At 41.6% G+C, this 14,527-nt stretch overlaps 1 protein-coding gene across 1 annotated transcript in view; it reads left to right on the top strand.

Annotated features, from left to right (window-relative positions):
- Positions 1–8,345, top strand: part of LOC113159052 (ryanodine receptor 3-like) — an 80,166-nt gene extending 71,821 nt beyond the window's left edge. Inside the window, exons 89-104 of the mRNA XM_026355525.1 lie at positions 92–1,404; positions 1,513–1,571; positions 1,811–1,985; positions 2,085–2,171; positions 2,257–2,451; positions 2,569–2,699; positions 2,790–2,832; positions 2,961–3,088; positions 3,198–3,258; positions 3,420–3,566; positions 4,472–4,606; positions 4,692–4,848; positions 5,032–5,096; positions 6,187–6,287; positions 7,037–7,088; positions 7,335–8,345. Coding sequence (XP_026211310.1) covers positions 92–1,404; positions 1,513–1,571; positions 1,811–1,985; positions 2,085–2,171; positions 2,257–2,451; positions 2,569–2,699; positions 2,790–2,832; positions 2,961–3,088; positions 3,198–3,258; positions 3,420–3,566; positions 4,472–4,606; positions 4,692–4,848; positions 5,032–5,096; positions 6,187–6,287; positions 7,037–7,088; positions 7,335–7,430 — 2,945 coding nt within the window. The 3' untranslated portion in view covers positions 7,431–8,345. The remainder of the gene's footprint in view (positions 1–91; positions 1,405–1,512; positions 1,572–1,810; positions 1,986–2,084; positions 2,172–2,256; positions 2,452–2,568; positions 2,700–2,789; positions 2,833–2,960; positions 3,089–3,197; positions 3,259–3,419; positions 3,567–4,471; positions 4,607–4,691; positions 4,849–5,031; positions 5,097–6,186; positions 6,288–7,036; positions 7,089–7,334) is intronic.
- The last annotated feature ends 6,182 nt before the right edge of the window (positions 8,346–14,527 follow it).

The raw sequence follows: 14,527 nt of genomic DNA, 5'->3' as shown, positions 1-14,527 counted from the left end.
ATCAAATATTTACAGTAGCCGCGTTGCTTAATCTGAATGGGGATTGTTGCTTTTAACTGTGTTTACTGACACTTTTTGGTTCACTTCCCAGGCAATGTTGTCAATGGTACTATTGGCAAACAAATGGTAGACACCTTGGTGGAGTCCTCCAGCAACGTGGAGATGATCCTCAAGTTTTTCGACATGTTTCTAAAGTTGAAGGACTTAACCACATCAGACAGCTTCAAAGAGTATGACTCAGAGAGCAAGGGGGTCATCTCAAAGAAGGATTTCCAGAAATCCATGGAGAACCAGAAACAGTATTCCCAGTCTGAGATTGAGTTTCTTCTCTCCTGCGCTGAGGCTGATGAGAATGACATGTTCAACTACGAGCTGTTTGTGGAAAGATTTCATGAACCGGCCAAGGATATCGGCTTTAATGTAGCTGTGCTGTTAACCAATCTCTCAGAACATATGCCTCATGATGCTCGCCTCTCCACGTTCCTCGACCTGGCCGAGAGTGTTCTCAGCTACTTTGAACCCTTTTTGGGTCGTATTGAAATCATGGGTGGAGCAAAGCGCATCGAGAGAGTGTACTTCGAAATCAGTGAATCAAGTCGTACCCAGTGGGAAAAGCCTCAAGTGAAAGAGTCGAAGCGGCAGTTCATCTTTGATGTCGTCAACGAAGGTGGTGAGAGTGAGAAGATGGAGCTGTTTGTCAACTTCTGCGAAGACACCATCTTTGAGATGCAGCTGGCGTCTCAAATTTCAGAGCCAGACCCAGTGGAGCGCCCAGAGGACGATGAAGAAGACACCCAGAGCGTGGCGGAGAACCAAGAGGAGGAGGACGAGGAGAACACGATGCTGGAGTCCTCCTCTGCCTTCACAATCGCCTGCATCTCCATGAGGAAAAGCCTCTGCCACTTGCGGCAAATGCTTACTCTCAAGAGCATGAGGCGACAGTACAGAAAATTCAGAAAGATGAGTGTGAAGGAGATGGTTCGCGGCTTCTTCTCCTTCTTCTGGTTGATCATCACAGGAATGTTCCACTTTGTCTACAGTCTAATTTGGGGTTTCTTTCATATCTTGTGGACCACAATGTTTGGAGGCGGCCTCGTTGAAGGGGCTAAGAATATGAAGGTGACAGACATTTTGGGAAACATGCCCGACCCAACTCAGTTTGGCATCCACGGAGATGTGTTAGAGGCTGAAAAGATGGAGGCAAATGAGGCATCGGCGCTGGCGGAGATGGGCCAGTTGGCTCAGGGGGAAGCAGCGGAGGCAGACCTGATGGCTGAGTTGCTCAACATTCAGCCCAAGAAGGAGGGAAAGCATGGGACTGAGCCAGGTTTGGGGGATGTATCTGAAGTGGTTGTTGGGGACGCTCCATCCATCGCCAGTGCTGTTAAGCAGAAGAAGGCACAGGTCAGTACTCCTAGGAAATCACTCTACTCACGTACTTCAGACATGTTTGGTATTGTCTTAGAACAAACATTTGAGTTGGGGATGGTCAGAGCCGTGTATTTGTTTCAGATGGCTGCAAAGAACAGAGCTGCAAACGGAGAATACAAATCTGATTCAGAAAAAGGAGAGTGAGTGCTCATCAGTTATTTGTTGCTCAACATCAAAATAATTGGAATTTATGTAACATTTTAATATAATTTAATGGCGTTTTTTCTTATGATATGATTTGCTGTGTGTCTCAACATCTTCCTTTTATTGTGTGATTGATTGTTGCCAACATCAGCAAAGGGCCTAAAGGACGTTAGATATTAAGCAGGATATTTCTATTGGATTGGATCTGTCACTAATCCAGAATGTTGTGTTGCAGTTCAGAGGATGGTGAGAAGAAGGACCACGACAAGGCCAAAGATGAAGCCCCTCCAGAGCCTTCAGTAAAAGAGAAGAAAGCCCCAAAGAAGAGACTTGGCCAGAAGAAAGAACTACCCGAGGCCTTTATGGCCAGCTTCTTTGCTGGTTTGGAAGTCTACCAGACCAAGATGCTGGTCAGATGTTTTCCTCATTTGTGCCATTGTTCTAAAACAATAGATCTGAATCAATTTATCAGACATAGATCATTACTCAATACTATTTATTTTTTACAGAATTACCTGGCGAGAAATTTCTACAACCTTCGCTTTTTGGCCCTTTTTGTTGCCTTCGCCATCAACTTTATTCTTCTCTTCTACAAAGTAAGCTTATAGTCAAGCTATTGTATATAGAAGTACAGATATTTATCGTTTGATTGGTAAATACTCATGCCTGGCTGTCTTTCAGGTAACCGGTGATTACTCAGACGATGAAGACCCCTGGAACGGTCAAGGCAGAGTCGGAGAGGAGGAGGATGAAGGGGCGCTAGAGTACTTTGTGCTACAAGAGAGCACAGGCTACATGGCGCCAACACTTCGTTGTTTGGCAATACTACACACTATAATATCATTCCTGTGTGTGGTGGGATATTACTATCTAAAGGTACAGCAGCACCTCATCACAAAAAATACTATTTAGATTTTTGTTTTTTGTATTTGAGGTATTGATACATATTTTAGAAGACCAGTGATGCAGACAGGCGTGTTCTCTTCGTCTAAGGTGCCTCTGGTAGTGTTCAAGCGGGAGAAGGAGATAGCGAGGAAGCTGGAGTTTGCAGGACTCTACATCACAGAGCAGCCATCTGATGATGACATCAAAGGACAGTGGGACAGACTGGTTATCAATACGCCGTGAGTCAGCAACAGTATGGCTGTTAAACTCTGAGTCATGAACTTTTGAAAGCAAAGGCAACATTTATTTGTTTGTTTTGTTTTTATCAGGTCCTTCCCAAACAACTACTGGGATAAATTTGTCAAACGCAAAGTAAGTGGTTTATGTAAATGATAAATAATCTGTTATGCACATAGAAAACATAAATCCCATTTGGTGATAGTTCCTAAATGTCATGTGCAGTGTCACCTTCATGTTTCTGCATGTGCTGCTGTTTGCAGGTGATTAAAAAGTACGGGGACCTGTATGGAGCGGAGAGGATAGCAGAGCTGCTGGGGCTGGACAAGAGCGCCCTGGATTTCAACCCTACGGAGGAAACTGTCGCCAAGGAGGCTTCACTGGTGTCATGGTGAGAGATTAGACAGGCGGAAATCAGACGGGCTAAAGCAGCTTGAGGCAAAAAATAGAGGTCAGACGGAAAATATGAGCCGCTCATATCAACTTTTCTTTGTTGCTAGGTTGAGCTCAATCGATACAAAGTACCACGTCTGGAAAATGGGAGTGGTGTTTACGGACAATGTAAGTTGGGACACAAGTTGGGATGATAAATGACGCTGTTGTGTGGTTTTATGGATAGCCGAGTGAATAATTTGATGAATGGATGGAGAAGCTGCTTGACTAACGATATTCTAAGTGACCAGATGGATTCTGATGAACTTCTCATTTTGCTTCTTTACCAGTCATTCCTGTATCTAGTATGGTACACCACCATGTCCATTCTGGGCCACTACAATAACTTCTTCTTCGCTGCTCACCTGCTGGACATTGCCATGGGCTTCAAGACCCTCCGCACCATCCTGTCCTCTGTCACACACAACGGCAAGCAGGTGAGGACGTGGAGGATGCAGATCTTCTTTCGAGCAGCAGGGGGCGCTGCAGAGTTAGTGCTTGGAGTGTAACCGCAGCCTGTTCCCTAGTCTGCAAACACAAATTCCACAGCTCTTGGTTGATGCTAGTGTCATGGCTCCTCTTAGCTCGGCCTAATAAGGTGGCAGTAAAGATACCATCTGCTGCACAAGGAAACTACAGTATTAGTAGTTCCTCTGTACTTTCTCCACATGGTATCACACAGCATGTTTGTGTGAGCCTCTTTGCAAATGTTTAAATGGATAATGGATGTTATAATTAGAAAAACTAAAGTGAGAAGAGGCGATGCGAGTGAGGATGCACAGCAGCACAGTAAATGAATTTAGATGCACTAAACGTCCTTTGACATTTGAATTCAAATGGCTCGAATGCCGTCATTTAAATCCCATTTTTGTGCAGCCAGTTCTTCCAGGAATTCTCATGTCAGCTGACCAGAGGCACAAATCAAAATTTAATGTCACCTCAATCTCCAAGGGTGGAAATGCACCCAAATGTCAAAACCGCAGGGAATCACCAACATCTCCCAAACTCAGCTGCCTGTGAACAGACAAGTCGAGCCGTCAATCACAATGCAGCTTACCTCTCTTTTCTCTCTGTTTCTGGATACATGGTTAGAGTTTTATGCCAGATCTAAAATAAAAAAGCTGCTTATTAACTATAAATAACCACACTTTCACATCCCTTCCACTAATTTGAACTTTTCCCTTCTCACAACCTGCTCTTCTCTTGCCGCCGGCAAACATGTTCCTTCTGAGGTTTGATGCTTTTTATAGAAAACAAAGTGGAGCTGTCGGTACTGCCTCTGCTGTGTCCTGCGCGTTGCTATGTGAAGTTTCTAATGATGCCTCACTGTGCTCCTTTGTAGCTGGTGTTGACAGTGGGCCTGCTGGCAGTTGTGGTCTATCTCTACACTGTGGTGGCCTTTAACTTCTTCAGGAAGTTCTACAACAAGAGCGAAGATGATGATGAGCCGGACATGAAGTGCGATGACATGATGACGGTAAATATTAGTCACACATATGCTTTTTTTATTTTTAAAGATTTTTGCTAAGTTTGGGCCTTAAACTTATGCTCAACCTCCACAGTGCTACCTATTCCACATGTATGTTGGGGTGAGAGCAGGAGGTGGCATCGGGGATGAGATCGAGGACCCAGCTGGTGACCCCTATGAACTCTACCGTATACTTTTTGACATCACCTTCTTCTTCTTTGTCATTGTCATCCTCCTGGCCATCATTCAAGGTGAGCTCAAGCATTTCATCAACACTTCTTAGTGGTCTAAAGTGGTCTAGTCAACTCCATATAAGATACATGATTAATTCACAACACACACATGCTATATTTTAAGAAGTGAGGGGTATTGCTGATTGATTAGGCAGGTACATTATATATCATGTGATCACAGTAGCTCCTCTGTGGTTGTAGGTTTGATCATTGATGCCTTCGGAGAGCTGAGGGACCAGCAGGAACAAGTCAAAGAGGACATGGAGGTAAGAGGAGGTTTAATTCTCACCCTTACCTGCCAACGAAAGATGCACCAGAAGGAGGTTCAGGGGAAAGCAGGGGTGAAATGAAGATGGTGGTTATGTCCTCTAAAGATGTAACTTGGTGTTGTATTGTGATCCACTGCAACTAAAACATACAGGAAAAGTTATTTAAGGTCACTGTAACTCTATACATATTTTCCCAAAATCTACCGTGGACAGGAATTCATCTTGGGTATGCATGCATTATACCATAATCAGTCTGGCATCGATGTCTGCATGTTAGAAAAATAAATTCCTTTCCAGTCAGGGCATCTTGAATTTAGACTTATAGCCTGGTTTTGTTTTCCAAGCTTTCCATCTCTCTTTAAAAAGTTAAAACAACAATCAGTCAGGCCAAATGAAGGTCACAGCACACTTCTGGTCACTTTTCTAAACCTTGAGAGACTGTGATGACAGCAGAAATAAATATTTAGTTGGAAAACTGAGTGAAATTAATCTAATTTTAGAGGAATACATGAGAATATGCAATGTGGGACTCCAAGAAAGGACAGAGAACATGACGACAGGCTCATCTGACTTAGCCCAGGGTTATTAGCGAGATTAGTTTATTAGTTTATTTGACAGTTCAGATTAATGAACATTGCTCTAAATTTGCCAGAGTTAGCCAAGAGGCTTCTTTTCATCTGTAGTCGATGTTACAGTGTTGCACCTTAAAAACATAGCATGAGAATATAAAACGCTGAAGACAGAGTGATGAACATGAGTAATGTTGATACAAACACATATTAAAACATACAAGATAAGACATAAAAGTACGCGGACATCAGACCAGGATGGAGGAAGGATGACTCTGTTGACATGATAACGGTTATTTTCTGTGACTTTAGAAAACTCAAAGGAATTTTAACATTTTCAGAGGCTGAGTAATACAAGCCATAATGAGGAAGCTGGCCTTTCTGTGTGAAATCAGTGGAATGCCCCTTTAATAATAATGCAAAATGTCCTCTTGATTAGGTTGTCCACGATGAAGCGCAGGAAGAAGACTAAAAGCGAATATATGTTCTGTAATCATCTCTTTTTTTTCTCTCTTCAGACCAAATGTTTCATTTGTGGGATTGGTAACGACTACTTCGACACAACACCTCACGGATTTGAGACTCACACGTTACAAGAGCACAATTTGGCCAACTACCTGTAAGTACACCACTTTCAGACATAACTTTTAAATTACTTTTTGTTGTTGTTGTTTTAACTTCCAGTGTATTCATCACATCATCATCTTTCCCATATTAATGTTGCCTCTTTCCTGTAACTTAATCGTATGATTGATGGCTTCAGCACATTATAACAGCATTAGGGCCGAAGTCACTAATAGCCGCAGCGATCCAGAACACTAGATCCCTTCAGGTATTCTTTCCATCTGTTTCCCTCTGCACTGCCTGCTCATCCACTGTTTCTGTATAATGTCCACGATCATAGAAAGTCTCAGTCCATTTGCACTCAGCTGGCCGGAGGATATGAGAGCGACCTCATTATGTTGCTTCATTACTATTTAATGCCATGAACTTTGTTGGAAAAATAGGTTTGTAATAGTGTGCTGTCAGACGGTGTTCATCAGCATTTGCCGTGATGTCTGCAGAGATACAGTGGCCCATTGCCATGTGCACACTGTGATTTGGGGGGAAACAACAGGTGATTCGGTTTCGGGGATGAGATGATGCTTTGCTTAGACACCTGCTTCACACACAGCCTCCACGTAACACAGAACGTGACACTTCCTGTGAACATGGTGCTGCAGAATTAGAATAGGCCTCGGTAAAATGGCTCTCTTATCGCCGTTTTGTGTTTTAAATGTGATAAGATGTTTACATGGGAGATTGTGAAAACTTTTTTGCGGTGTGACATTTTTTGTTTCGTCTAATTGGCGTGGCTTTTTTCTAAAGGTTTTTCCTGATGTACCTTATCAACAAGGACGAGACAGAGCATACCGGTCAGGTACAGTATGATTCTGCTATAACAATGTTTCTCAGAGGAATCTTAAAACCAATCAGAAACAATGCAAACATTTTAATCTGTCACTGCAGGAGATGTTGTAGTGGTGTCTTCATCTAAATATAAATATAAAATTTAGATTCTGACCTGTATCGGTGTTTTTTTGTTTTGTGTTTTACACAACGATAAATAAGATAGTAGTGATAAGTACATGTGTAACATTTGACATCTTTGTATTTACGTGTCCAGGAGTCATACGTGTGGAAGATGTACCAGGAGCGATGCTGGGACTTCTTTCCAGCAGGAGATTGCTTCCGCAAACAGTATGAAGATCAGCTTGGATAGAGTGGATGGATGCTCTTTACCTCTATCAATATCAAGTGGGCTGCTGGAGAATGTAGTCCCACATGCAGCTGCTGGACAACACCACACATCCCACCGATGCTTTAGGCTGGAAAGAGGGGATAAAACGACTTTTTTATCTAAAAAAAAAGAGTCTTATACCAAGGTCTGATGTTCCCAACCTTAGTAGGGTGGCGGTTCATGAGGAAAGGACTGCCCAGATATTTAGATTTTTTTTTTTTTTTAGTTCTGGGACTTGCTTTTGACAGAGTGTTGCCTTTTACTCCACATAACCCCAAAACATTGCACAATTGTTTTTCTGTCTTTTTGAGAAACACTGGGTTGTGTGGGGTTACGGAACAGCGTGTCAGTCATATTATGCACAAGAACCCAACTTTAATATTTTGAGAACTGAGACTTAATGCCAAAAGAAAAGCAGGAAGCAGAGGACTGTACGTAGATTTATGTAGTGTGCAAAAATGTGATACTGTATGGAGTTTTTCTTCAGATATATTGTAACCTTGCGTAGTGAGATGACGTTTAGAACGATGTGGCAAAAAGGTTTATAATGTAGGATAGACGTATGCCTACATTTGATCATGAAGTGCCTTACAGTACTGTATCTACATTACAATGAAGCTATGCAAAGCCTTTGTTTTTCTTTATTGTAAGTACGTACAGTAATTTTCCTGGAACAGTAACAAGGAACTGTCCAGATATGTAGTTTGTGGCTGAAATTTTTCATTTGAAATATGGAAGAACAGCATTGGTTTGATTTATTTTTAGCTGAATGCAGCATAACTGCAAAAACCCGAGGTAAAAAAAACAGTGTGTTCATGACACATTCAAATTTACCGAACCTTCAAACAAAAATTTAATTGCTATTGTATGGCCATTTGTATGTAGTAGCTTTGCTGATCTGTGTATTTCTTTTAAAAGAAAAAAATAAAGAAATCGATGACAGAAATGTTCATATTTGTGCATTTTTTAATTCTAATTAATTTCATCCAACCAAAACCTCAAAACTGTACCACAAATGTGACCAAGCTGCAGCTTTTAATTGCAGTAAATGGCTGAGCAGGTCTGCACTTCTGGTTGATCACACAGGTAGGATGGGAGTTTTAGCCCCGTTGCCCATGGTGCCACCTGTCAGCTCGGATCATGTCACTACACCTCGCGCGCCACACAGCGCTGCAGCCTGCTGCTGAGAGCAGCTCTGCGCCGCTCAGCTCCTCGTCTGGCGCCTGCAACAGCACGCCATGTTTAACTGGTTTTTGTGGTCCCAGCAGCACACTACGACTGAATTACAGTTTTAAAATTAGAAGGTGACTCATGGCCATGATAAAAAAGTCACATCTGTCTCTAATTGATTTTAAAAGCTGTGTCTGTCACAGATTAAGTCATTTCGAGTTAACTGCTCAAAGTAACAAAAATATTAGAGGAAAATCAATTTAAAGTTTTAGGCGTAATATCTTCTGATTTAACAAGCAAAAGGGACTCCTGCATCATTTATGTGGTCATTATAACAATTGTAGGAAACATAATGTATGAAATCACTGATTTGATCATTGTCAGTAATTTCACATAATGAAAGCTGTGGGAAGCTATTCTCGACATCAAATAGCAACAACTATGCTGTCAAATAACAGGAGACATATTACGCCTATTAAATTCTACTTCACATTGTCTAGTGGCAGTAAAATGAAATTAGTTGTTGGGGGAATTCATGCGCATTATAATATTATTTCTAATATTATAATATATAATATTAGAAATAAATAAATAATACTTTATCATTATGTTTAGCTTGGATTCTGTTTCCAGTGTTATATGATTGTAAATTTTAAGACATCACACTCTAAATGTTAAAATGTTTTCAATGTTACCAGATGAATCAAGCTGGCTCTTTGTCCCCTGTGAAGCTGCTCCAGCTCGATACCTCTCAAAAGAGCAAAATAGAGTATTTTTAAATTATTAAACTCTTCATTGCTATTTCTCATTTAAATTAAATCAATAGTTTTATTTTAAAAGTCAAAGTTAAATTTGAATCGATTAAAGCCTGTGCAGGGCAACAGCTCCGACTCCATGGGGAACAACTGTCACCTTCACGCAGTTACTCTACTATGTGATGTATTTGTAAAAAAATTGGAAAAGTACAAGAAAAGAGAAGGGTCATTTAGAGGGCAGCATGTTGCGGTTCACACATAGACTCCAGGAGACTACAGGGACTTGATCTCATCACAGAACCATGTTCAAACAGGACACATGGCCAGAGGCAGGTGGGATGACACAGCATGGGGACATTTTACACCTCCTTCCACCAATGTCATTTTCAAGTGGAAGACCTGACAGCTTTTCGTGGTTTACATGACTGAAAACTCAACATAAGAGTAATTTTGCGTTTGCACGTCTTTGGTTTAAAATAAAATTCAACTTAGAGCAATGCCTATGTGGAGATACAAGCCCTATATCTGTCTTGCATTCGTGTGATGCAATCTCACAACAAAGTGCCAAATGACTTGCCTGCTTTGGTGTCTTAGTCCTTTTCTTGTCTCCCTATGACTCTGGCAAACATGCTGCAATGATGTAATGCGGCTGAAACTTTTATCCCGCGTGTCATCTCGAGCCCGGTATGGTGCGCGGCACTGTGGAGTGACAGATAGGTCAGGAGAAAAAAAAAAAAAAGAGAGAGCAGCTTGAGACGCAGCCCATGCAGTCACCTGCAGCTGGTGACCTGCAGAGAAACCTCCAACTGGGGAGACAAGACGCCGCATATGGTCCCCGCATCCTGTCAGGTTTTTTGGTCCTTTTAGACACCGTCACACAACAATACAACATCTTCACAAATAAACCAGCTGCACTGACGGACGAGGAAATGGGGACAATAAGATCCTATTTGTCTTCATTAAAGCTTCATCAAAATCTCTGATGACCTTTCATCGCAATTAATAGACAACTGTATTCCACTTTATCTTGTGGATTTGTAGGACAGCGTGCTCCCTGCCTTCAACTAAAATGTCATCAAAACTGATTACCTGCTAGTGTTAAAATGATAGACTTTTTCTTTTATCAGATGTGGTGATGTCCATGTATTTCAAATGTACAGTGCCCTCAGCTTAGTACTAAGGTTACTGAGCGGTAAAAATACGTTGCTAAATCCATGTACATCATATTAAGAACAGATGATGAACACAGATCTGAGAATTACGCCGCTGCTAAGCACTTTCGCACTGAGAGTTTTTAAAAACATCTGTGTGGCGTCGTGTGTGTATGCGTGAACGCGGTAAGCACTCTCTGTATGAAATAACACACTCTCTGTTCTCAGTTCACACGCCGGCATCCAGAGAGATGTGACAGATGTGTTGCTCCCTAAAGCACAGTCTACATTAGTAGAGTTTAAGTGTGATTTTAAGTGTGTGTGTTTGTGTGTGTGTGTGTGGGAGAAACAGAGCAAGATAAGTGGAGCTCGAGAACAAAGGAGAAAAGTGTTTTAACAGTGAATGATTTTAAAAGTCATCATGCTCATCAGACTGTAAATACAGTATATGATATCTGCCGTTAAACTTGAATTAATGCATTTATCATTATATGTGTTGGTGTCACTGACCATTTGTATGTTCACACGACAACTCAACCACTATTTTTACATCTTTAACATCTAAGGCTTTGCTCTAGCTGGGAAATGACCGGATTGATAGATCTGGGTTGTTTAAACTAACAGTTTGAGAGTCTGAGGGCTGAAAGAACTGTCAGTGAAGTCTCTTCTGTTGTTTATCTAGGCCATGCATGCTGGAATGAGACGCTTTGCAGAGTGTTTTAGTTTCGTTAGGATGGGTGGGAAAGCCTTCATTTACAGTTGTAGCAGAGTGAATCCAGTTTCTTCTCCTAACTCCTCCTTAATTAATCTTTTTAAGACAGAAATGCTAGTTTCATCATCAGAACTGATGCGTTTATGTGTGTGAACATCAATTGCTAAGTGACAGTGTTCTACAAACCTTCTAGTTGTACTGACATCCCGATAGATTAATCAATCCAATAGTATTTCCTGCACCTCCCAAGTCTCAAAACCCTCTCTGTCTTATCCTCCCATTTCTGCAGAGAACCATGTCTGAAGTTCTTGTCCAGGGGATCTGTTACAGTTCCAAGGTCAGACAGAGGAACTTTAGTCTGTGGCTGCTGAGTAACTGAATGCTGCAGGGCCAGCACTGCAGATGGACAGCGAGGTGAACAGTGCTGTGTGAAGTCAGCTGAACAGGGTGCTACATACTCAACGGGTGTTCTATTGCGCTGATACGGCAGGGTACAAATCAAGTACAGATTCAGCTCTGACATTAGGCCAAGCATACCTGGAGAGGGTGAATGAGAGGAGAGCGGCTTTTTAGGCGGGTACAGTGCAGCTTTTGATACTTAAATTGGTTTATCCACAGGAAGCAGACCTTGTTAGGTGCTGTACCTGACAACAGCATAGTTGGTACAATGGCTGTGTTGGGCAAATAAGTACAGTCGTCACTTAATTTATACAAAAACTCAAATGCAAAAACATCCAGTTATGAGTATAGAGGGACTCCTGATCCTGATCTGTCTCAGTTTTGAGGGGGGCCACAAACCCTCAGATATGATTCCAAGATAGCTGCATTCCTCTGCCTGCAGACGAATTGGAGAGCAGAGGAGAGCATCACACAGAGGATCAGACAAAATATGAGAGTGAGAGAACCAGTCTACAAGTGAACAAGAGCACGTGGAGCATTTCACCATCCTGCCTTTCATCTCACCACACATTAACCAGACCTACTGTTTTCCACCAGCTAAACAAAAAGTTTTGTTCCCGTTCCAGTTAGAACACCAGGCCAGAAGAAACATGGCAGAGGTAACGCCTGCCTGGTGCACACACACACTGACGGCTTTAATCAAGGTAATCATGCACGAGGTTGACATCGAGTGAGTATAAACATGTACAATAATTAGCCATTTATTTCCAATCACCAGGTTGTCATTCAAAGTGCCTCCAGCTTGTTGAATAGAGTTTTTCGAAATCAGGATACAGCCTCTGTACAAAGACGATCTTAATTATGGTTCGATCACACCGTGTGATTCACACTCATTAAAAATGAATGAAAGACTGGAAAGGAAAGTTGCAATATCGCTTAGCGTAAGCAAAAACAGACGACTGACGATGACGTTGAACACAGTGATTAAAGTTTCATCTTGAATGACTCCTCCTCCTCCCCTCTATGAAATATACATGTTATTAGATTGTGAACAGGACTGACACTGATGCTGACTAATGCAAATCAAAGAAGGACGCAGAGGTATGTCTGAGGGGTACGTCTAAGATCTCCATCCTTCCACTGTTGGGAGCAGTTTTAGATTTCAGCTTCACGGCCTATTAACTTTTCCTTGGATGTTCACCAGAACCAGCATGTGTCATCTGAAACATCAGAAGTGAATGAGGGGAAATGGGAGTCCCAGCGGACTATCTGTCAAAGGATGTGGGCCTGTTGGAGGTACAGGTCACAGAAGGCAGAGAAGGTCGTAGATTAAGGAAATCACTAATGCACACACACAGAAAACAAAGAATTAGGACTCACCCCTCATCTAAAAGTCTACCTCAGTTCAAAGTGATCAAGACCCAGCAAGACAGTCACAAAGAAAAAGTGAAGAAGACACTTTACTACTTGAATCCTCAAGTCAGACTGATTAACACCAAATAGGCCATCCATAGTCACAGTGCTAGTGAGGCTAATACATTTAGGCATGTCAATAGAAACATGCAGAAATTATTTTCCAAAGGACTTACAGTTGTTTAACCGCCTGTGGCATGACTGGTGAGTGAAGAGAAAGGCTGTTATAAAGCTGGCAATCTGGACGTGTAGTGGAGCGGCTCCAGCACACAGAGACAGACTTGTGCGTCGTTTTTGCCCTGAGGTTAATAAAGTGGGATGTCATTATGTAATTTTGCTCTAGACAGTGCTGAAAAGAGCAAACAAACACTATAATGTCATTTGATTCTGTGTGGAAGCCTCAAGTACATTGTTGAGGTAATTCCTACATGACACAAGCTTATAAAGGCAATTTACTGTTGTTTTTTGCTTTGCTTTATTACATTTTGTGCCCAAGGACTTGGCTTGGCTTGACAGCTTTAGGTTATTGTGCACATAAAAACAACGCAGGCAGTTGTCACCAGAGTCTAAAGCCAGTATTAAAGTTTGTTGTTATCTGAAATGGGTTTTTATGTTGCCACAGTTATCTTGCCATAAGATAAATGGAACAATAAGTTATTGATTAAAGACACATCCACTGCTGTATTATCTGCCTTGCGAATCTTTTAATTCTGTTATTTGTGACTGAAGATGAAACATCAAGGGTTGGAATAAGACAGCAAGTGTGAGGCTGCAATCATTGTTTGAGATGGGGCTTAAGATGACGAACGCATCTCTGCAACTGATAAATGACCAGCAGGGATTTAGCTGTTGGGTCTGTTGCTTCCGATTTTGACCTCCCTTCTCATCGACCTGTACATGAAACAAACAGCCAGCCATTTCTGACCTCCATCACTCTTGTAGGGTTGCACGCATCCAGCTACTAAAAGATCAAAGATGGCGTGCACGCGTGTAACATCCCTGGCAGGACGATAATCATCACAAAAGCTTTAATGATAAGCAATATTGCACACGTGTAGCTCTGTGAACACACCATGAACGTGATGCAAGAGCGAAGGAAGGATACAAAACTGTATATCCTTCAAGACTAGCCATGCACTCTTTCACTAACATTTAACTATAATCTTTGGAAGTTGTCCTAAACCTAAATTCATTCAAAAAGAAAAAAAAAAATTTTTTTAAATGTGCATTTTTGCTTCTACCAATATTAAACTTGGGAAGTTTGTGTTCAAGTCAGACATGTAGACATAAAAGATGCTTTAGAACCTGTGTCCGTTATAGTTGATACCTGTGCAACTTTTTTTTTTATCACTGAACTCTAAAGCTTAGTGCAACTTCAACCAATTAGCACACAGCACCACAGGCAAGTGAATCTCATCAATAAACCATGGCACATTATTTTGAATGGAAATAAAAGATTCATGTTTGAGACTCCTAAAA

Source organism: Anabas testudineus, chromosome 12 (genome assembly GCF_900324465.2).
Source record: "Anabas testudineus chromosome 12, fAnaTes1.2, whole genome shotgun sequence".
In the NCBI taxonomy this organism is placed as follows: Eukaryota; Metazoa; Chordata; class Actinopteri; order Anabantiformes; family Anabantidae; genus Anabas; species Anabas testudineus.
The sequence above is the reverse complement of the archived record's forward strand: the minus strand, read 5'-3'. Positions and strand labels throughout refer to the sequence as shown.